Below are 22,655 nucleotides of genomic sequence, written 5' to 3'. Positions count from 1 at the left end.
AAAAGTATGCTTGGACCAATTTTGAAATTATAACTTGAAACATACTTAAATATAATTGTACCAAAATACACTTTTAAGAAGTATATTAAATAAAAGTATACTTTAAGTGAACAAAATATGCATTTGCCCAAGCGTAAATATACACTTACTCAAGTGTATATTTAAAATACCTGTCAAAGATAGTTTGTGTATATTTTAAAATATAGAAAAATATCCATCCATCCATCCATCCATTTTCTTACACCCTTGTCCCTCAGTGGGGTCAGGAGGGTTGCTGGTGCCCATCTCCAGCTAACGTTCCTGGCCAGAGGTGGGGTTCACCCTGGACAGGTCGCCAGTCTGTCGCAGGGCAACACAGAGACACACAGGACAAACAACCATGCACACACACTCACACCTAGGGACAATTTGGAGAGGCCAATTAACCTGACAGTCATGTTTTTGGACTGTGGGAGGAATATAACAGCAATTAAATAAATGTTTCTCAATTCACAAATCTACTTTTTCATGCTACTGCAATTTACAGAGTTGCACCTGTGCGTATAAGCTGCGACCAGGTTAAGTTCTGAAAACATGGGGAGTGACATCTCTTCCTCTGCTCAGCTGATTCTCAGTGCACATCTCTTCCTGACAACATTCAAGCACAAGTACTGCTCAGACAAAAAAAAAGTGCCACCTTTACTTTCCCTCGACCTCTGAACATGTGGACCCATCACGACCCCGAGGTTTGTTGCAGAAGCGCCCTGAGATGAAGGAATTTAACTCCTTCCGCGCATCTCTGTAGCTCTCGTAGCAGCAGCTGCATTCTTCTGGGGCAGCCTCGTTTTCCCCAACTCCAGCCTTGTGCACAAGTTGCAAACTTCTCTGCAAACACTACAACACCCGGACAACAACAACCTGACGGGGCGTCACGGCGATGAAGTGTGTTAAGTTCAATCGGGCCGCTGAGTGGCTCAACTTGCGGAGGTGAAGAAAAGGGACAGAAAATAAACAAAAATGCAGCCTGCAGCCTACCATTTTGATCCAGCGCTTCGAGGCTCCAAGGAGTCCCAGAATAACTCCTTTCGCTGCGGTTTCCCCCTCGCCATGAAAACGACCGTTGGATTGTCACATTTCTGCAGTTTTTTTTTCTTTTTTTGCCCTTTTCTCTGTGTCTTTCCCCCCCTCAAGAGCGTAGCTGTGGCGTTCAGACAGTCAAAAATGCAGAGACTGCTTTTGCAGAAGGAATTGGTGATTGGAGCTCGGGGATCATATGGGCTTTTTGTCAGACGCTTTTAAAGGGACACGGTACTGTTTTTAAACGGAGGGAAAAGAGGAAGTTCACGTTCAGGCGCATTTTCCTTCCACCGTCCGGGTTGATGTTTAAAAGACGGGGCTGCGAAGGTCGCGCAGCGGCCGTGTGGCGCAAAGCCTGGCGCGAGCGCTTCCCGGCGTTTTTGCGCTCCTGCTTGGAACAGTGTGACGTCAGGTGGCGGGCAGACACGTGCGGGGGTCAGAGAGTTCACTTATTTCCCACATGGCAGCAGTCACAGGGAGTCCAACTGCAGCACAAGCGACCTTTTACTGCAAGTTTTTCGCCCTACATATGCGCATAACCATAGAAAAGGTTTATTCAAGAAGGTAAAATTATCAGGTAGATTCATTACAGGTAGAGATATATTCCAGGTATTTATTTATTTTAACTTGATGACTTACAGCAGGAGCGTGCGAATGCAGTCCGAGGGCCATTTGCGCCCCTTGGTGTGACTTTATGGGGGCCCCTAATCTAATTCAAAAATTGTACAAGCAGTTGATGTGAAGGGAAAAATTTTTTTGTGACAAATTAAGATCTTCTTAAAAAGATAAAACGTTAGGTAGACTAGAAAATAAAGTATATGGCTTTATATATATATATATATATATATATATATATATCCCTTTTATGCTAGTTTCATAGTAAGAACAAACAGACTTTGTGGCTCAGTTGGTCGAGCAGGCGCACCATGTGCAGTGGCGGAGCTAGACTTTTAAAGTTGAGGGGGCCAAGGGGGGGCCAGGACTACGTCTGGGGGGGAAAAATTTAAAATGTGTGTGTGCACATGTATATATATATATATATATATATATATATATATATATATATATATATATATATATATAATTTAAAAAAATAACTGTTTGGTTAAAAAATAACCAAACTGAATATTTGGTTATTTTTTAAGCCCCTCTGTCATTTGACACCTTTGACTGGCGCACATGGAGACATGATAGACTTTATGCAAAGAGTTCATCACAGAGGAAACTAAAATCATTCAAATTAAAGATCCTTTCTGAATATCATCTCATGGAATTTGAACTAAATGCGTCTTTCTGACCGGGAGCTGACAGCGAGTTGAAGAGTTATGGACACCTTGGTTAGGAAGCTCTGTTTGGACAGGTAATTTGACAGGTAAAAATAGTTCGGGTCGGACCAGAACTATTTGCCTGATGGAGGTTCGGGCTTCTAATGAGTTTACATTTAATGAGTTTGGAGCACACAGAGAAAAGCTAAAGAGAATGTTCTCTACTTGTAGTTTAGTAGAGGAATACCGTGTTTCCCCGATAGTAAGACACCCCCGATTGTAAGACGTATCGGGGGTTTCAGGGGGGTCGGCTAATATAAGCCGGTCTTACTTTCGGGGAAACACGGGGGTATTGCCGCCTCCCTCTCGTCTAGCTGCGCGCCCACGTCTCCTGCCCACGTCCGCACCGTCCCACTCTCCATACGTCACCGCGCCGTCCCCTGCACTTCCTTTTATAAAACTGTTTTGTGGTGAATACAATACTGTTCCGGTTGTTAATAAATGTTAATTTTATGGTTAAAACAAAAAATTCGACAATTTTTTTCCAATATAAGACATACCCCGAAAGTAAGACATAGTGGGGCTTTTGGGGATAAAAAGAAAGTAAGACACTGTCTTACTTTCGGGGAAACACGGTAGGAGCTGACTGTTGAGAGAGGAAAGAAATTAAAGTGCAGATCCGATAGGCAGAAACTAGCGCAGTGCGCTGGGCAATAAATGCGCATAAATGCTCCACCGTTACGCTCCAAGTAATCACACATGAGACGACAAACGCCAAATATACAATATATAGTTACACTGCTTAGTTAATGGTGTTTTAAAAACAAAACCAGTAAAAACTTAACTGAGTTAATATGTCAGATTCCCTACTCACCCTCGTCTTGATAAGAACAGAGAGCAGTCCGCTGGTTTCTGTCCAGACTGTGATCAAGCGCACAGCTGACACTTGGTGCGCAGACAGTTTCAACTTTACGCACAGAGAACATCATGGAGCTCATTATTAGTCAGACTAAGAACAATATCTATCAGAGAATCATCTCTAATCTGGACGCTTTAACGGACCAGAGACTTTGGAGCGTTTAGCGCAGCTGATCCGCTTCTGCTGGTTTTTCTCCCGCTGAGGGATCAGGAACCGATCAGAGTTCTGCCGTCTTCTAATCACGTCATTTTGTGAAATGTTACCTGATTTCAAAAACGTTCTCGCAGAGAAATAGTAAATGTTTCGTTAGATGACTGCAAATTGGAAATAAAATGATTTTTTTCTTTGACGGACAACGAAAAAACTAGCTCAACCTCTGCTCCAAACTACGAACATTGTCGGCCCCTCTTCGGTTTTTTCTCTTTTTTGCGGAGGATCAATAAATAACTTATTGGTGTTTTACCATCACCACCAGGTATGAAGTGCTTTAGCCTTTGAGTTGCACCACAGCGTAGCAACTGAAACATCCAGGAGAAGAATATCAGCTTGTTATGAGTTTAAAGGAGGCTGGTATCACGCCTGATGAAAATCTATTTATTTATGTCACATGGACTTATATAAAGTTTTATACATTTTCTTTTCATATATTTATTGTTTTTCTTCTTTAGATATTAGGTTGACTTAGAATGATTCCAAATAATGTACAGGAATAACCTGGTGTTGTTACATGTCAATCATCGGGGGGGCCACTAGGGGGGCCAATCAGATGACAGGGGGGGGCACTGGCCCCCCTGGCCCCCCCCTCTGGCTCCGCCACTGACCATGTGTAGAGGCTACATTCCTTGATGTGGTTGTTCTGGGCCATTTGGTGCATGTCTTCCAACTCTCCCTCCACTCTACTTACTGTCTAGTAAAGGCCAGTAGCACTAAATAAAAACAGATTGGCTAAGCACAGCAAATGCTTACAAAAACTGATCATCCACATCACCACTGAGCTCTATTGTATTTGTTTTCAAAGACTGACACGTATTCCATTTTTCCAGTTTATAGTTTGAAAAGTCGGACTACATGATTTGTTTTATTAAAATATTACACGTTTAGTTAACAGTGAGCATGCACAAAGAGGAAACGATTATCTGCTTTCAAAATCCAGTCTCAGTTTTAATTTTATATAAAAACGGTTAACAGGATTTTAATATTTATATATATATTTTAATTGCTCATGTATTTCTATTATTGTGTTTCAAAAGCATATTGGGCATTAGACCTAAGATTAAAAAATTTATTTAATCACCTTGTTTAAGAACTGCAATACATTTTCTACTTAAACCAGTTTTTTTATAAATAACTTTGTAAACCTTACACATTATTGTGTACTTGAAATAATATAGTAAAATCAATGTAAAATAAAGTCACCTCAACATATTATAGTTAAGTATAAAAATATAAATGTTCACTTTTTTCCTGCTATTTCTGATATTGAATAATAAACTGAAATCTAAAGCTGATTTGATCCAGTCTTCACTCAGGCATGGAAACCTGCCCCCTGCAGATCAAACTGAAGCACTGCAACTAATAGAAGCCTATGAGCTCACTCAATAATATCGGAAGCACAATAAATGCCAAGTCAAAACATTGTTAGGTGCCAAAATAAAGAAAAAGAAGTTCAAAGGGTGGTGATATTTAATAAAAGTCATTAAAAACAAATGTCAGAGATAATATACTTTAGGTACAGCTTCTACATTCATCTGTTCATTCAGAGACAACTAATTATAACAAGGACTTTAAGACAGACAGATTTTACCTCATCTCAAAAAAGTAACCCCTTTCCTGCTCAAACACATTAAAAGGTTTTTTCTAAAGAGATTAACAATTGCACCATTTAGCTTATGAGAAGAAAATGTTAAAGAACACATAAATATACGACTGTTAATTATTTTCGACTCCTCTCTCATAGCAAGCATGTAAAGTTTCAGCAGAGTGACTAGATGCTCTACTGACTGCTGTCTAGATATACTCACATTCATTACCATAATGATCATCCCTTCATCTCACATAATGAAACTTAGCACAGTATAAAAACATGAAGAACCCTCCATGAGAGCAGGCCGTCGGTGTGTCTCCTTCTCAGCTGTAGCGACTGCTGCGGCTGTGACTCCTGTGCCTGGAAGAACTGCGACTTGAAGAGCGGGACGACCTGAAACAGACGGATCACAACAAAACAGTTCAGCTTTTAGTTGTCAAGAGAGACGATCACAAGGATGCAGACGCCTTTATTTAATCGGAAGCATTGGCATAGAAAATAGCCTAATCGATAAATCACTCATGAATATTTTATCCAAAACATGAAGAGAATGTCTAAGAAGATATAATTAATCTGAATAAAGGTTGAATAGAGATCTGCTTCACTGCTGTCTTACCGTGTGCGGCGCTCAGAGTTCCTGTAGCTCTCACTTCGCCTGCGCCCTCGTCTCCTGCTCACGCTCCGACTTCTACTGGAATAGCTGTCGTAGGAGTCGGACCTAGAGCAAAATAAAAACCACAAGATGTAAAAGATTATTTAAGTTTGGTTTTAGTGGTGTTCAGAATGAGCATAAGAACATTCTTGTGTTAACAATTGTTTAAGTACATTAAATGCAACGCTAACTATTGGGATTTCGAGTTATCACAAACAGCCAAACTAAACTGAAGCCAATAACGAGCCAATAGCAATTTAACCATGTTCCAGATTCTGGTTGGAAAACAGTGGGATGTGAGATTTGAGATTTTTCTGTAGAAATGCACATGAAAGCTACAAACTGTCAGAAGTGCAAATAATCACCACAGCATCCCCCGCCCCAATTAAAATGTAATTTTTATAAATTTTTACTTGTATGCAATAAATTAAATATGTCATATATTAAAGAAACATACTGAGTTGTTTATTTTAAAAGCGATCTATAAATCACTGTAAATCTGAAAGATGACGACAGTGCCACAGGTTTGATTCTGAGGAGTTTAACACACCTGGACCTCCGACGGTGATGATGTGAGTGGCTTCTGGAGGGACTTCTACTGTACGACCGACTGTTGGGAATGCAAAGGAAAAACAAAAATTACGATCCAGGAAGAGAAAAAAAATAAAAAGAAACAATTTTATTTTGGCACTTTTGTAGCTTCATACCAAGAAGTTACATTCCTGATAATCAAAATAGATTATTAAGTAACAGAGATGGTATACCTATGCCTGCTGTAACTTCGATATGTGCTGCTGCGAGAGCGAGATCTTCGTCTGCGGGTTCTCCGACTCCGGCTGCGGCTCCTTCAGGAACAATAAAAGTGACTTGAACAAAAGTAATGATTTGGCAGTTTAAACAGGTCATCATGATGTTTGTCTCTTACCTGGAGGAGTAGCTGTAGCTACGGGATCTACTTCTGGATCTGCTGTAGGAGCGGGACCAACCTCCGGAACGGGAACGGTGGCTGGAAGCAGAGCTGGACTTCTTTGGCGAGCGCGATGCACCTCTGTCCTTCCCCACAGACGGGGATCTTTCCTCACTTGAACTCTCCTGGTTTCGCGGCCTCTGGTTGAGCCGTACAGTTTTACGAACCTCATCGAACAGCGAACCCGGTCGGACTCGGTTTTTACTCTTGATCTCCATTTTCACTCCCTGCGTACCCAGAGGCTGGATGTTCTCGTTGTTTTGTTTGCTTTTCACCGTGACGGCCTGGACGTTCACCTCCGGCGTGACCGCCATTCGTTTTAACGGCTTCCACTTGAAGTTTATGACGGCTCTGCCAGGAGGTGCTTCTTCCTGTGGTCCAGCAGTTGTTGATGAGGAAGTGACATCTGGCTGGTCTTTGCTCTGAGGCAACGCACCATCAGTGCTCGCCACTTCTGATGATTTTGAGGTAGAATTTAGGGTTAATTTAGTGGCAGTGTTGGACAAATCAGGCGTAACAGGATGTTCAATGATGTCAACATTGTGCTCCGGGGTGCAGATTTCCATATCATCTAAAGAATCTTGGTCTTTGACGCTGTTCTGGTTAGATGCTCGGTCAGAGTGATTTGTGCTTTCAATGTTTTCTTTGGATCTCAGTTGAATCTTTTCTTCTTTCACAAGCTTCTTATTCAAATCAGTTGAATCTTGGTTATTTTTGTTAAAGTCTTCACCCATGTTTTCTTCAACTTCTCTACCAGGACTACGTCTCTCCCTTTTAGACTCGTCATCCTCTTCCTCCTCGTCAAACTCTAACGGCGGCTGCCAATGGAAAGTCTCTTTCAGCTTCTGGTGTTTTCTCTTGGACTTTTTAGCTTTGTCCTTCCCATGATGAGAACTGCTCTTACTCTCTCCTTTCCTCTTGTGTTTATGCTTCCGTTTGGCTTTTTTCTTGCTCTTCTTGCGCTCCGGTTGTACAACTTTATGAGCACCATCATCTGAGGGACAAGAGGAGGAAGCAGCCGCTACCGCAGCAGCAACTTTATAACCTAGCTCGGTCACTGCTTTTGACGTCTTCTTCAAGGCCTCATAGTCTGATTCAGAACTCGCTTCTCCTTCCTCTTTTTCAGAACCAAACGTTTTTTGGTCTGCTGGATTCTCAGAATCTCTGTCTGAATCCCATCCGGTCGCCAGCATAGTGCTGGACTGGACCACTTGCGCCTCAGTTGCCGCGTTGCTTTGGGTAGCTTTGTCGCTGTCACTATCCCACTCAGAGCGGCTTTTGAAGCTTTCGTCTGCCAGTGAAGAGTAACGTTTTGCTTCTGGCTCTTCTGAGTTTCCCCTCTCTCTTTTGTTCTCCAAAGAGGCACTCAAATCTGGGCTACGCTCACTGCTCACTTCTTTTCCTGAACCCGAGAGTCCGTCTTGACTCTTGTTGGCCAAAATAAACTTATCTAAATTTTTTATTCTGTTGAGAGAACTGTAGTACTCCTTCCATTCTTTGTCTAATGAATTCTTCTGGCTGCTTCCTCCTTTTTGGTCCTTTTCAGAGTCTGATCTGTCGCAGGATGACGACTTGCTCCGGTACGGCTCAGCCGATCTTGACCTAGACCTGCTAGAACTTCGGCTCCTGGAGCGACTGATGGACTTGCTTCTGGAGGACCCACCGTGGGATGTTTTGTGAGCCGACTTTTCTTCAACATCTTCTGGTATGGACTTTGGTGTGCGAGTTTTTTTGGAGAAGCCGTCCCCTGCCGGACCAGCGGTAGGGGGCTTACTGTGCATAACTTTAGCTTTGATTTCTTGAATATGAATGTAGGAGGGCTTCCAGGGCTTCTGGTCTGGTTTCCAGCGAGAAGGAGGAGGACTGTCACTCAGTGGGATCACAGGAACCGTTTCAGCTACTGGGAGAGCTGGCAGTATGGGAACAGGTGTAATCTTTTTATCTTGGGCCTTCCCAGTCACAGGCATCATGGCATCCATTTTGAGTTTGGTTGTCTTCCTCTTCCTTGGAGATCTGGAAAAACTCCTTTTTCTAGAGGACAAAGATCGGGATCTGGACGTGTACCTAGACCCTGATCTTGACCTGGACTGAGAAGATGACCGGGATCTTGATCTGTACCTTGACCGTGATCTTGACCGGGACTGAGAATAAGACCGAGACCTGGATCCAGATAAAGATCGACTTCGTGATCTAGAGAAGCTTCTGGACTGCGAATAAGACCTGGATTTTCCTCGTGATCTGGATCGACTGGATGTGTAAGACCTGGAGTAGGATTTGGAAAAAGACAGGGAGGATCTCTGCCTTCTCCTGCCAGAAGAACGATGTTCACTTGAGGGAGACCGGGTCGCCGATCGGGATCTGGACCTCCTAGCAGACGTTGCTGATTTTTCACCCTCCGACTCGTAGTGTTCTCGAGATTTGTTCTTGGAGCATTTCTTCTTGCCATGTTTGCGCTTTTTGGCTTTCTTCTTGTGTTTGGCTTTTTTCTTTTTTTTTGGAAGCCGGTGCTGGCTTGACCTCTCAGAGCTTTGGTCTGAGGAAAGTTCTCCAGAGTGGGACTGAGGAGATTTGCTTCTATTATCCCACTTGCTTGAAGAACGCTCTTTAAGTCTGTTAAAGCAAAATAAGCATGAAGACAAATAAATACAGGAAAAACATCCAAAGAGGTGGGAAGTAGAGCATAATTCCTACTTGTCTCCTTTGCTCCACCTTTCCGGGCTCTGGGGAGGAAAAACTTTGGCTCTCTTTGTTTCCACTTTCCAGTGTGGTGGAGTTTCACTGCCCCCACGCTCTTCAACAGATGTAGAGCGTGATTTAGATCTGGTTGGGGTGTGATATCTCTAAAATGAAAAGCAAAAGAAAGGAGAACGGTTAATTTTGAAAATCTACTCTAACAAAGATGGAGTCCTTAATATCAAGAGAAGAGCATACAATTGTTCCTCTGCCTCTGATCTTCCGTCCAGACTTTGTCACAGCTGGTTTTTGTTCAGCTAAAGGACCAGCTTCTTCTTTCTCAAGACTGAAAGATACAATTACATTTTAAATTAATTAAATACTGCATACACTACCTTGCAAAAGTATTCATGCCCCTTGATTATGTGTAAGGCAAAAACGTAAAGTTTGAATATCTAAAAGAGAGTTGTTAAACGCATAATCCAAAAATGTTAATTTTGTGTGACACAACTACTCTAGAACATGGCTGGCTGGCCAGATAATGAAGCACTTATCAGAAAAGCAAAAACTCTGGAATGAAAACTATGTGAAGACTTGATCGAAGTTAATTACAAGCCATGTAGGGTACACACCATCCCTGTGGAAGAAGGTCGTCTGGTCGAACAAACTAAAAATAGAAACTTTGCAAAATTCAAAATCCAACAACAACAAATACTAAAACTGCAATTCACACCCTTCAAAAGCGAAGCAGGTTGAAGTTGATGTGACAATAAATGGAGCTACAGCGCAAACTTAAGACACTAAGTATACAACCTGAGCCACAAAGGAATAATTTAGATCAAAGCATATTCTCATTCTGAGAATGGCCCAGTCAAAGTCCAAACATACACCTAATTGAGTGTCTGTAAAAATAGATGTTTAGAGTCGTTTTCCTTCAGTTACAGGTTGGCAGAAATTTACTCCAAGAGAGTTTTGATTAAACCGGGTAAATACAAGTACATGGCGTGTTTCTCTAAATTTATTCAGCAAAATACACAATTTCCTTCCTTTTCACTTTTGTTTGTCATGTTATATAAAATTCCAATAGATTACATAAATGTTTGTGGTTGCAATGAAACAAAGCATAATTAAGTTCCAGGGGACTGAATACTTTTGAGGTGTGTCACACGTGTTTAATATTCTGTAATAATCTTGATAACTAACGGTTCTGTTTTGTCCTCCTGCGCTGGCATGTCCCGTCGCAGCAGGAAGCGATTCTCTGGCACAGGTGGGATTTCCTCAGGCCGAACAACAGGCTTCTCCCTCTTCCCACCCGTTTCCTTCTCCTCCTCAGGTTTACTCTCACCTTCTGCCGTCTCTTTTTCTGCAGACCTTAAAGAGCAGGAACGCAACCAAACATGTACTTGCATGGTTGTATTTACATCATACGAATTAATCTTGATCTTGGAAATATTTTAAATGTTTAAACATACCTTTGATTAGAAGGTACATTTTCAGCTTTCTTGGCCTTTTTTCCTTCTTTCCTTTTCTTTTTAGATGGTTTACTTTTTGCCAGTCGCTTTCGATGTTTGAGCTTTTCTTCTGATTCACTTTCAGACGATGAAAAATTGGAGTCATTGGAGTTGATGGATGAAGTCCTTTTCCGCTTGCCCTCAAGCACTGAAATTACAAATTTAAAAATTTTAAGAATATTATAAAGGTTTATGCATTTTATATTTAGTGACATCAAATAACGTGATATTTGTCAAATAAAACCATTTTCCCGTAAGCGAGCATAACATAGGTTTTCAAGAAAAACATTGCACTAACCATCATTTGCAGACTTTGTGATCAGCTGTCCACAGTCGACCACTCTCACGTCAGCGTATGGTCTGCTAGCCGAATCAGTCTTCAGTCCCTCGATCTTCTTTATCACTTCAAACCCAGAGATGACGAGGCCGAAGACAACATGGACGCTGGACGGAGATAAACAGAAAATGTACTCCTGGAACAATTGAAGTCCAAACTTACTATTGCTTTTCGTTTGGATTTATGAAGAAAGTCATTCAGACACATTCTATGAAACCTTTCATAGTACAAAGGGTGAGATTCTTTTCTTCTATACATTTGGAAATGACTCAAGAGCGTCTTACCCATCCAGGTGAGGAGCCATTTTAGTGGTGCTGTTTGTGGTTAATCCAGTTGAGTCAATCAGTGACAGTGAAGGGTTCATGAAAAAAAATGAAAACATTGATAACTGAGAAAACAAATCACTCACACAACATGAGGCTGCAACTGAATAAAAACAAAAAAAGTCTCAAAAAAAATATGTAGCATACAGAACCACTCTTGGTTTATCTTGCACTTTAAATGTTCAATTATCAACTAAAAATGTAGGAAGCTGTAAAATCATGTTTTAATTTGATCAAATCAATGGAGGAAAAAAAGACAAATCCTCTTTAATGTCTCACAAGTAGCTACTTGTGAAAGAAAAGTTCACACTGATAGCGATTATGCCTTTTTGTGATTCAGTCCAAATAACGTGATCTGCCTGAACGTATTAGTGAATCTTAAGCATTTCAAAAATAAACAGTGCATTGTGATACATGTTTGAAAATACAAAACTACAACATGAAAAAGAAAAGTCAGGAGAGAGAGAAACACAGCCTTTGAGACACATTACCTTGGAAGAGCAGGATGCTAGAGTTTCTGTAAATTTTACACAAAAACGGCAAGAGAAAAAATGTAACACATTTGTAGGTAAAAAAAGAACGAATCCAATGTTGCTCTACACTTTGAAATCTAACACACATACAGAGAGAGGGAATTTTAGGTGGCAAATACTACTCTGCAGGGTCGTAACAGGGCAAGGGTCAGGAAGTAAAGACTAAGACAGAGCTTCAGTTGGAATGAAAGTTGTGCTTTATATGAATTGAGTCTTACTCACATAAAAAACTGGGAGCCGTTGGTGTTCTTCCCACGATTGGCCATGGACAGCAGGAAGGCTTTGTCGTGTTTGAGAATGAAATTCTCATCTGGGAACAGACAGAGGGGAATCAGAGTTTCAGAGGGTGTTCCCCAGTTAGTGTTAATAGAAATACTTTTGGAGATAAAAAAAAGAAGTAATAATTAACCATAAAACATAACCCTTGTTTCTCCTCGGTTTCTATGGACCCAAATGTTTAAATAATTTTCTAAAGTTTCAAACTGGTGGTTTGGTGAGTTTAAAGATATTTACAGGAAGTTTGTCAGTTTCTGTTGATTTCGTTAATAAACCTTATACTTGCTAAAAGTCTAAATGTTTAGGTTAGAAAATAAAATATACATTCTATAGAGTAAAATTATCCTACTTACACTCTAAAAGATAAACAAATTCCTTTAGAAGACTTGTAATCTCTTAACTTTATATAAATCAATCAATGTCAGTAATGTTTGTAAGCCTGGAAATGCAATTTAGTATTCCCAGAAATGTAAAATAAAATATTCATGTTAAGTTTTTTTTAATTTAAAATGAAGAACTTTTATTTTATTTTTTTAATAATTAGCTTTGTCATAGCTGAGTTTATATATAACCCATGAACAAACAGAGCTAGCTGTTCAGGTGCTGCTCAGTCATGCAGTGATAACGTCAACAATAAAAACATTAAATTTGTAAAAGAAGATTCTGAGCTCGACTCAAGTGGTGTAAGGTCAAAGATTTGTCCAAAAATGACAGTAATTTGGGTTTTCTTTCACACTTCTTGAGTTTGAATTTAAAATCAGGACAAAGCAAGACAAAAAGTGTATTTAAAAATGGTTGAATCTTAAAAAAAACCCAATAAACATACATCTGGATTAATGAAGCACATCTCCATCATTGTTCTGAATAATCTCTGCATATACAGTCCAAACCTGTACATCATAGCCTCTACTATAAAAACTTTTTTTCTTGAACTTGTAGTGTTTTCCTCTGAGACAGTTTGTCTTTATGGTAACTTACTTTTTTCTTATTTGAGTGTAAGACTATATTTTCCTCATATAACCACTAACCATCGATGATCTTTCATTATTAGAGAACTGGAGAGTTGGAACCGTGTAATTATCAAAGATGGTATGATAGAAACTTAATTGAAAACCTTGGGAATAATTTGGAGAAACATGCTTCAAACTGAGAAATGATTGTATTACATTGTAAAAATGCTCTGTAATTATTTATTATTCTAGAAAAACTAAAATCTCAAAAGTGAAGTAGGTCCTACTTTCCACAGTCTCCATTGTATATTTCATGTCATCAAGTCAATAATTGAATTATATCTGTCACATCAGATCTAAAAACACTATAAATGCAGGTTGCAGGCAAACATTGAGGACAAAAGGGATATCTGACTGAATGGAAAGTGTGTCAGGGCATGTAAACTTTTGGGTCAGACCTTGTTGTGATGACTATGTTGGCATGGTGTTACTGAACTGTGCACATTTCTTACCTTCTCATTTTGCAAAAGACCACTCTATAAATAAGAGAATATGTTGATAGTTTTAGCAGGAGGATGGTAGCATTTAGTAACGAGAATGGCTACTTCCCATGCTGATTTGATTAAATTCACACATTGGGAAAGCCACAAGAAATTAATGATTCAGCTAGGAAGAACATGCAGAACTTTTCTCAAATAGCACAGGATTGCAATACTTAAACACACATTTATTATCAGTTTTTTTTAATTATATGAATCAATATCGAAATACCTTCAAAGTAGCCACCATATATTGATTCCCCTCCTCTTCCAGTTCCTGCAGCCATAAAGAAAATAAACTTAGATTTTTTTTTTTTGTCAAATTAACATAGTGTTTTGTACAGCAAACAAAACACCTAATGATCAAAGCTTGCTTATCAAACACTTTTTTGTAGACGTTGCTGCCATTTTCAGGAAGCAGCAGGTTTCCAGGTTAGCAAAGCTTCAGTGAACCTGTTAGGTTCAGGCACCTTAATGAAAAACTCTTTGCATCCCTTCAACAAACATATTTCCACTTTTGGTAGGTTTTTATTTGCACAGATGTATTCTTAGATATCAAACTCATTCTAAAACATAGACGCTAATCCAACGTCAACAAGTTACTTAAACTTTCAAAGCACCAAGTATATTTATGTTATTACCTTCTGTGAAGTCGCCTCCTTGAATCATGAAGTTTTTGACAACTCTGTGAAATGTGGAGCCTTTGTAACACAGTTTTTTCCTTGTGACTTTCCCGGTTCCCTTTTCACCTGAAATAACAGGATTATTAAGAAAACTCTCAAAGAACTACACACTGAATGACAATTCTAGAAAGTGCTTCCATGTAAAAAAGAAAAACAAAACAAAACAAAAAATGTAAAAGCAGTTCCGAAATAGAAGTCCTGGGATGAGGCTACTGTATTTTAAAGAACTTGATACCAATAGCCAGATGTACTAAAAGTCAATGCTGGACAGTAGAAATATTTTGTCTTATTTAATTTTTAAAAAATCTGACTGGGAAATAAATGCATAAAGGTATCACCCTCTGGATTATCTATGCTACATTTACAAGATAAACCTGTTTAATTTAGAAACTTCTATTGACACAAGACATCGTATCTGATTTCACTGCCAACACAAATATCCCGAGGTTTGGTTAATTATGGTGTAGGGTTACCCAGTTCTAAAAGAACCATCAAAATAAAAGTGAAACAAGCTAATTGTGTTCATTAAAGCAGTTTTGTACAAATGTACAAGCCAACTATTCAGTCCGAAACAATCAAATCTAATCAATGAGATGTAGAGGAAATGAGAAGAGGGACAATTCTGCTGTCTGTATGCAAATTTATGATTTTTGTTGGATGTAAGACCTCTACAGTAGCACAGGGCTCCAATCAATGGGAGCAAATTTACTGGGTAACCAATATAATCGCATACCATAGTAACCTATGGTATGTTCATTGTTTATTTTATTTTTTTGTACATTATAAAATATAGCAATCTACAAGATTACTATTAACAAAGATATATATTGGCTAAATAAGCATTAGGAGTAACAGCTTGTTCAGTTTCACATCTAATCCAGCCAAGAACCAGTTCATTAAATTACTTAAACACAAAGTGTTGCTAAATGTCTGGAATGAATAATACAATGGAAAACACCACTGAGTGAAAATAACTTACCAGTGCACAAACAAAGAAAGTTTTTGCTTGTCTTGGGACAAACATCTGAGAACAGCTGAAAGACAATGCGCCCAACTACAGAAAGCAAGAAAGAATTTATTACATTTATTAAAGTTTTTTTTTTTACAACAAAAAAAAAACATATTTAAAGAAAAATTGACAGAAAATAAATGAAATATTGGATATGTAATCAGGAGGCATAATTAGCAACTTGACATTTTTGCTTTTATTTACAGTACATAGTTACCACAAAATATAACAAAAACAAAACAAACACTCCAGGACAACACTTCCAAACAACCTTTCAAAACTGATACACTGATTTGGAAAAGTTGAGACCAAACCAGTCCATCAGGTTGGTGAACTACTGTGTGTTTCACTTTCATTTGTTAGAATTAAAGAAAAATATCACAGTGAAGGTTTCTGTTGAAAGTTCATGGTTTAAAATGAAACCTGTGCTGTTTACTTGTTTTCTCTTAATTTGACACATGATGATTTCCTTACCTGGCTCCCGGTTGAGTTCCACATCAAAGTAACACTGAGGGCGGTCTTTTACTCCCATTGTGATCAAAGTGCATGTGACCTAAAAACACAGGGCAAGTACAAAGAAAATGAGAAGAAAAAGCCAGAGATAAATTTACTTTTCTATTAGTCTTGCTGTCCCTGTGATTAAATAAATTAAGAAAGTACACAATTAAGATGAAAAGCTTAAAGTGATGGTGTTCGTGACTTGTTGGCCCCACCACCATCGCAGAACTGAATTGTGTTGGTTGCATAATGTGTATTGTGTTACAGTGTTTAGTTTGGAGGTTTAGCCGGGAGTGTCACATTCAGACTGCAACTGTTCACTGCTAAAAATAGAGAACAATTTATTTCAACATCAAACGATATGCTACAGTAGTGCAGAGTATTCATAACTGCGCATCTATCTTAATGTATTAAAGCTTATTTATTTCATGTGATCTCATCCTACATTGTCCTTTGAGCTCCACAGATGGATTTTTGTTCAACTAGTTAAAGATAAGGAAGGTGGCCACACTTTACATAAGTTGTCATAGTAAAGCTGAAAAAATATTAAAAATGTGTTAAAACAGCTATTACAGACCCCAAATATAAATACAAGAGAAACTGCCCGAAAATAAAACTATTTTATCAAATTTAAGGATACATCCGACTTTTTTAGAAAAACAATTAACCTTTTTACAAATGAACACATTTATGCCGTCTATTGCAATTCCGTCACAATATAACCCGACAACAAAGCTATGGTACAGTTCATTAGGAGAGTTAAAAATACAATAAAAAGAGAATACATTGTTCACTTGGTAAAACAAACAACATATGCGCTATCAAAATGGTTGCACTAGCTACCTCTCAGCTATCTAGTGCTAGCTGCGCTATATGCTGTTTACGTAGCAACTTCCATTGCATTCTCCACCGTTTCTTTCATTAAACACATTTATCCGGGTACTACACAAATTTATTCAAAGCTTCCAACTCGCATTATATATTTAAAGCTAATTAATATTAAATAACGTACCCACGTACAGTAGCTAGCCGGGTAAAGCGAGCTAGTCACTGACGGTAAACCGTTAGCTTGTGCTACTTCCTTCTTCTTTTTAAGAGTAGGGGTTTCCTTTGGGAAGTTTGTCCCTCCTGCTGTACCGTAGAAGATTTGTTGTGGTGGTTGTTATCCAGAAACAGAAATCAAGTTAGCTCCCTGGACAATTTAAATCAGCCGTCCTACTCGCATTTGTTTATAGGATCTTCAAGCTTGTTTATATGACTTTCTAATTACCCTCGTAGGTTGTTTATCGGAGGTTGGCTTTTCAGTGAGCAGTGTGATTGGCTTGTATGATGCTGTTGTGAGCTAACTTACAGTAGCATTGTAACAAGGTGCAGCATGAACTCCATAACAATGAGGTAAGGTGTAACTTAAATGTGTAATCTAAATGTACATGATAAATTAAGGTTAATTTCTAAATTAATAATTATTTTTTTCTTCTAACGCAGTATATGTAAGGACATATTAATAATCTCTGAATATTATTACGTTAATACAAACATTTAATTGGACGTTTGTATGTTAATTGCAGGCTAATCAAATCTTTATTGCACTAGGTTCATTACATAATAATCTCATAGTTTCCAATGACATTTCTAAAACTATGATTAGACATATGATTGTAATACCATGTGTGATCTGCGTTAGAATGACTGTTGTGCCAAATTAAGCCAAGTGTTTTAAATGGTAATTCTCTTCATCTCTTTTTTCCGTCTGCCCCATGCAGGCTGCATATCCTCCACAGACTCAGGCTATCATGTCTCTGATCCTGTTTGCGTTCGTGGTGCGGGTCAGGGATGGACTCCCTCTGTCAGCTTCCACCGACTTTGAGCACAATAAAGAGCTCCAGGAGAGGAAGCAGCAGCTCAGGACCATCAGCAAGTCTCTGCCCCGTCTCCCTGAGAGGGGCACCGTTAAAGGCCAGAAGCTCAATATATAGTAAGGATTCTGAAACCTGAACAATTATTTTTTTTTATTTAAGAAAGTGAACATATTAGGCATAGCCCAAGATAACAACAAAAAAAGAAAAAAAGCCTGGAAAGTTGCGTGTTCATTTATAATTACGATAATGTCCTAGTTCTTTATTTTTCTTTGATTCCTGCTATATGTGCCTGGAATCAGCCCATGCCTGGACCCTCTGGTGCCGACACCAGGTCATCCACGCCTCGCTGTGCCGAGCTACTTGTTTACCAAACACCTTGTCTCCTCTCACCTGTTCAGCTTCGTCTCCTCCGAGGGTGTGTCCTACATGAGCGTGTGCCACAGCAGCCTCCCCGTTGCTAAAGCCTTCTGCTTCCTAGAAGACCTGCGTTGGGAGTTCACCGCATGCTTCAACAGCACCGTCATTTCCCTGGCAGCCAGGCCATATCCATTTTTGGAATTTGGTGAGGGAAGAAAAAAATAATAATTTTGCTAAACATTTTCTACCAAATGGTTTTATGCTTTTGTTCAATGAACAGTTTGTTAAAAATAAGTTGAATCTATCCATCCAAGTATAAATATTGCTTCTACCGAGTAGATGGCACTATTCAAAAACTGAAGCAGCAGTACAACCAGAGTGGAGGTCCTGCTCTGGAGGTGACTCTGGCAGAGGTCCAAGAGGACCTGAGGATCCGTCCACCTCAACTGATCAACCCGGATGAAGTGGAGCTGACCAACGGGACAGCAAACGGGCACATAGAACAAGGTGTTGCATCCACTAAGGCAATTCACAATCAGTCTCTCATACTTCATGCTAAAGTAATACAGATATTAGGAGGGTTTATATCACGCTATCTTAATGTGATAAAGGTATGTTGTTGTTTTCTTTCGTTCCAGCTGGTGTAAATCAGAGGCTTGAACCAGTGAGCGCCCCAGGCATCCTTTCCCTTGTCCTAAATATCATGTGTGCGTCTTTGAACGTGATCCGTGGGGTGCACCTCGCAGAGAACACATTCCAGGTGTGACAAGTTTAAGGGTCTGATCAAAGGTTTACCAGCTGAAGATTTTTTTTTTTGTTCAGTCTACCCTTGACTATTTGTAGTGGAATGCTTTTTCATTTTTGTTATTTGATAGTCATAATACAGCTGACGGATTCAAAACTGCAGTTTAATACAGATGCACACAGCTCTATATATGCGCCCCTTCTGCACCTAATTCTTCTTTTTGTATGATATCAGTCCACCCTGAACAAGCAATGTTTGAGGTAAATTACTAAAAGCCCCAAATGTATTCTGCCAATTTGTTTCTGCATTACAGTTCTGACCAGAACTGTACAGAGCAAGCGGTTTCAAAAATAATTGCATTTTAGCTGTTTTGTCATTTTCTTTATTTTTAGATGGTTCATTTAATCAAAAATATGTAGGAGCAGATTGTCAGCAAAGGTTGAAGCTAACCCAACTGTTTTTAATGTGCCTTTCCAAAAGGATGACTACGAAGGCATTTGGAACGTTGCGGCATTTCTCTTTGCGTTCGTCTGCTGTGCTCTTCAGGTAAATAACGGTTGGCAGGTTGACACAGCTGCTCGTTGCAAACAGTAACAACCTCTTGCTAAGCTACGGCTAACACGTTTTCTTGTTACCGTGTCCGCAGTGTCACCTCTACCTGTTCCACTCGTCCCTGAAGAAGCTGAAGTCCTTCTTTCTTTTAGGCGTGATTGTCCTATGCAACTTGTACCTGCTTGGCTTGAGGAACGTATGGCAGCTCCTCTTCCACATTTCCGTCGCCTCCCTCTCCACCTCGCTCACCCTCACTCGCAGAATCCATCACAGAACCGACGACTGTGGAGTGTGAGGAGCTCGGAACTGTTCAACGTGCCGCGCCGACCCAGTATTCAGACGGAGGAATATGTAAACCGCCCGCTTCACCGTGGGTGGACTTGTTTTAATAAAAACTTGAAGACGATGATGAATGAAGTTGCGTTGCGGAAGTTCAAGCTAGCGTTCTCTTGTACATAGCCGATGTCTTAGCTTTGTTTTTTAAGGCAAGGAAACAAAGACTAGCAGTCGGTCTGGAAGCTTTCAAATCAAAATAAGAACAAAAAAAACATTGTCAAGAAAGCCAGAGATGTTTTTTTCATACATGGTTTCTCACTATTTTCTACATGGAGACCATTAACCTGCCTCAACAGTGGTGGCTACTTTTTAATCATATGACTCATTTTTACTTGTGTTCTGCTCCCTTTTTTTTTTTTTCAGCTTTTCCAGGCCTTTTCGTTAATGTTGCATAATTGCTTTAAAAAGTTCTCTGACGGTTTGTAATTATTGTACTTTTAAGATAGGAAGGACATGCTTTAATGAGTGAAAACATGTTGCTTTTGTAGGAACATAATTTCTTATTTTATAGTTTGGATTAGCATTAGGTGAACGGAAGGATAGCTCTTAGTGCTGCTTGTTGGCTCTCTATGATTCAATACGCATTCATCCAAAACAAAAGCCTAAATCAAAGTTTTTTTACAGAAACATGGTCCGGTTCCTGTTTTAAAATGTGGCAAAATGGTTGGGTTCAGTTACCTTATTTTACATTTTCTCAGGCATGTGCTTAGCTGCTACAACACTGTAGGCTCTGATTGACGTTAAAGCTATTTATGCTTTCAATAACCACTGCTACCTGCACACATTTTCTTACACCTCTAAGTATTTATTGTATTAAATCAGCTAGAGATGTATCTTAAGTAGAGATGAACTGAGAAATCAGCCAGTGATTGAAATCTTTCACTTTTGGCTTGATCTGCACTAACTGACTGGTCAGTAAGAAACGATGTACTGAGTCCTACTGAGTCACAGTAACAACACTTTTCTGCATGGAAGCCGTTCCGGTGTGAAGGAAACTCAAATTAGCTATTTTACATATCAACAAGGTGTCTAAAAATAAAGTCAGAGGCTATTTAGAGTGAAGCATTTCTACGACCTCTTAAGAAATTGTTTAATTCAGGCTGCAAGAGAGGACTTCAAGCATACAATAGAGTAAAGCAAAGCTGCTTTTGTTAGCATCTCTGTCTTATCATGTAATATGTTTAATTTTAAATTGTTTGTATTCTTATGGATATCTTGTAGTTAAGGTAAGGACCTACATTCCCCACGGATTAAACGCAAAGACAGCTGTCTGATTTATGCTAACGGTAATAATCACTCCAAAATCAATGAGGTTTTTTTTCCGTAAGTCCGTTTTTACTTGGTGTGACGTAGCCTTTGTGCCTAATTTAAGTAAGTAAGAAGGATGCAAAATCATATTTTGAATCCTTTCCTTCTTGAATATTCTTGTATTTTGGTTCTTAAACAGAAATTTTAATCAACTAAAATTGATGTGGGCAGCTCGTAGGTTTACAAAATCAACTTAAAAAATTCTGACCAGGGCATTTGACATTTTAGTTCTGTCTTTTTCAACAGATAATGATATGAAAGCACTGATTTCTTAAATATAGTTAGTTTTAAAAAGCTGCACTATTATGTAAAGATTGTTTGTCAAGGTTTTATTACGGAATGTTTAAAATTTGGAGTGAATTTATATTTATTTACATTTTTCTGTATGTTTCTGGGGCTCAACACATCGTCCTTTAGGTTGAAGTTCTCACATTTATGTTCGAGTGCAAATTTATGAAAGGAAGATGAAAAGTTGAAGTGTCATGTAATAACTCTTGTAATGATTGTTTTGTTTTTACAACAACTTTAGTTGCAAGTTTGAGTCGTACCAAGCAGTGAAAGTTAATGTTGGTAGCTATTAACGTCATGGCTTCAATAGAGATGTATGGAATCTGTCTTTTCCCTGTTAATTATTAAGCCATTGATAAATGTAAAAAGTTGGGGATTTTTTAAAATAAAATTACAAATATTTGAAATGATCTAATAGTCAAAATTATCCTTATTCCTCTATAATTTCTGTTTTGCTACAGGATATGGGTTCTATTGACTAGATTTTTGTTTTTCCATAATGATTCTAGACGGAGTTACAATTATGTTTTCTGTCAGCAATTAAACTGATTTCCCCATTGCTGATCCTCAAGTAATCAAATATAAATATAAATAAGTTAAGTTGAAACTTTGCATTTTTTAGTACTTAATTTTTATATCATGTTTATAATGTCAACATTTACATATTTGTTTATATTTTAGTTAGAGGTGTAAACGCCAGCAAGAATTTCACATAAACTCGAGGCAAAATCATACCTGCGTCTGCCATTGAAACGCACCGCTGTAGTTTCTCTATCTTAGCACCAGATGGCGCTGTTTACAATGCTGAAGTTTGTCCGTCAACCCAACAGGTTGCTGCAGAGTTGGCAGCGATTTTACAGATTTTGCTCACAGCACAGTCTGACTGGAACAGATAATTCCCTTCTAAGCTAGGCATGATTATTTGACTTTAAGTTAGGACGAAGCCCAAAGATTAGCATAGCAAACGTGAAAAGAAACTGGAGAGAATAATAACAACATTGTGCATCTGAATATTGCCCTGCAGTGGTGTTGTGGACTCCCAATATGGGCTTTTTCCTCGTGATACTCTCAGGTATTTATTCCCATAAGAATGTAACTAATGATAAACAGATTTTACTCACTGCACAGATTGTTTTGCTATGAATTTGTTACTGTAAATAGTCTACAACCTTGTAAACCCAAATACTGTTCTAACGGTAAAACAGTGGAGTAATA

At 38.9% G+C, this 22,655-nt stretch overlaps 3 protein-coding genes across 9 annotated transcripts in view; 1 reads left to right on the top strand and 2 right to left on the bottom strand.

Annotated features, from left to right (window-relative positions):
• zbtb47b (zinc finger and BTB domain containing 47b) overlaps positions 1 to 1,378 on the bottom strand; it is a 36,846-nt gene extending 35,468 nt beyond the window's left edge. Inside the window, exon 1 of the mRNA XM_008396217.3 lies at positions 1,015 to 1,378. Coding sequence (XP_008394439.2) covers positions 1,015 to 1,017 — 3 coding nt within the window. The 5' untranslated portion in view covers positions 1,018 to 1,378. The remainder of the gene's footprint in view (positions 1 to 1,014) is intronic.
• A 3,527-nt stretch (positions 1,379 to 4,905) lies between these two features.
• nktr (natural killer cell triggering receptor) lies at positions 4,906 to 17,163 on the bottom strand. Of its 7 annotated transcripts, none has more exons than XM_008396219.3 (17): positions 17,008 to 17,163; positions 15,972 to 16,050; positions 15,468 to 15,542; positions 14,447 to 14,554; positions 14,038 to 14,082; positions 12,263 to 12,350; positions 11,469 to 11,498; positions 11,146 to 11,291; positions 10,809 to 10,995; positions 10,540 to 10,707; positions 9,595 to 9,682; positions 9,355 to 9,503; positions 6,622 to 9,273; positions 6,461 to 6,541; positions 6,247 to 6,306; positions 5,661 to 5,762; positions 4,906 to 5,437 (listed from the first exon to the last, which is right to left on the bottom strand). In XM_008396219.3, exons 2-17 carry the CDS (start codon positions 16,027 to 16,029, stop codon positions 5,368 to 5,370), a joined length of 4,107 nt encoding a protein of 1,368 aa, XP_008394441.2. In that variant the 5' UTR covers positions 16,030 to 16,050; positions 17,008 to 17,163; the 3' UTR covers positions 4,906 to 5,367. The 7 variants fall into 7 exon arrangements, with proteins under 7 accessions (XP_008394441.2, XP_008394442.2, XP_008394444.2 ...); XM_008396220.3 differs by having other exon boundaries at positions 17,016 to 17,148; XM_008396222.2 differs by lacking the exons at positions 15,468 to 15,542; positions 15,972 to 16,050; positions 17,008 to 17,163 and adding an exon at positions 13,779 to 13,802 and having other exon boundaries at positions 14,447 to 14,542.
• Positions 17,164 to 17,251: 88 nt separating this feature from the next.
• sec22c (SEC22 homolog C, vesicle trafficking protein) lies at positions 17,252 to 21,850 on the top strand. The gene is made up of 7 exons (XM_008396218.3): positions 17,252 to 17,390; positions 17,759 to 17,970; positions 18,253 to 18,416; positions 18,551 to 18,718; positions 18,850 to 18,971; positions 19,437 to 19,502; positions 19,603 to 21,850. The coding sequence occupies exons 2-7, from the start codon at positions 17,789 to 17,791 to the stop codon at positions 19,801 to 19,803; spliced, it is 903 nt and encodes a 300-aa protein (XP_008394440.1). The 5' UTR covers positions 17,252 to 17,390; positions 17,759 to 17,788; the 3' UTR covers positions 19,804 to 21,850.
• The last annotated feature ends 805 nt before the right edge of the window (positions 21,851 to 22,655 follow it).

This window comes from Poecilia reticulata, chromosome 20 (assembly GCF_904066995.2).
Source record: "Poecilia reticulata chromosome 20, P_reticulata-male-v2, whole genome shotgun sequence".
NCBI classification, from domain to species: domain Eukaryota; kingdom Metazoa; phylum Chordata; class Actinopteri; order Cyprinodontiformes; family Poeciliidae; genus Poecilia; species Poecilia reticulata.
The sequence above is the reverse complement of the archived record's forward strand: the minus strand, read 5'-3'. Positions and strand labels throughout refer to the sequence as shown.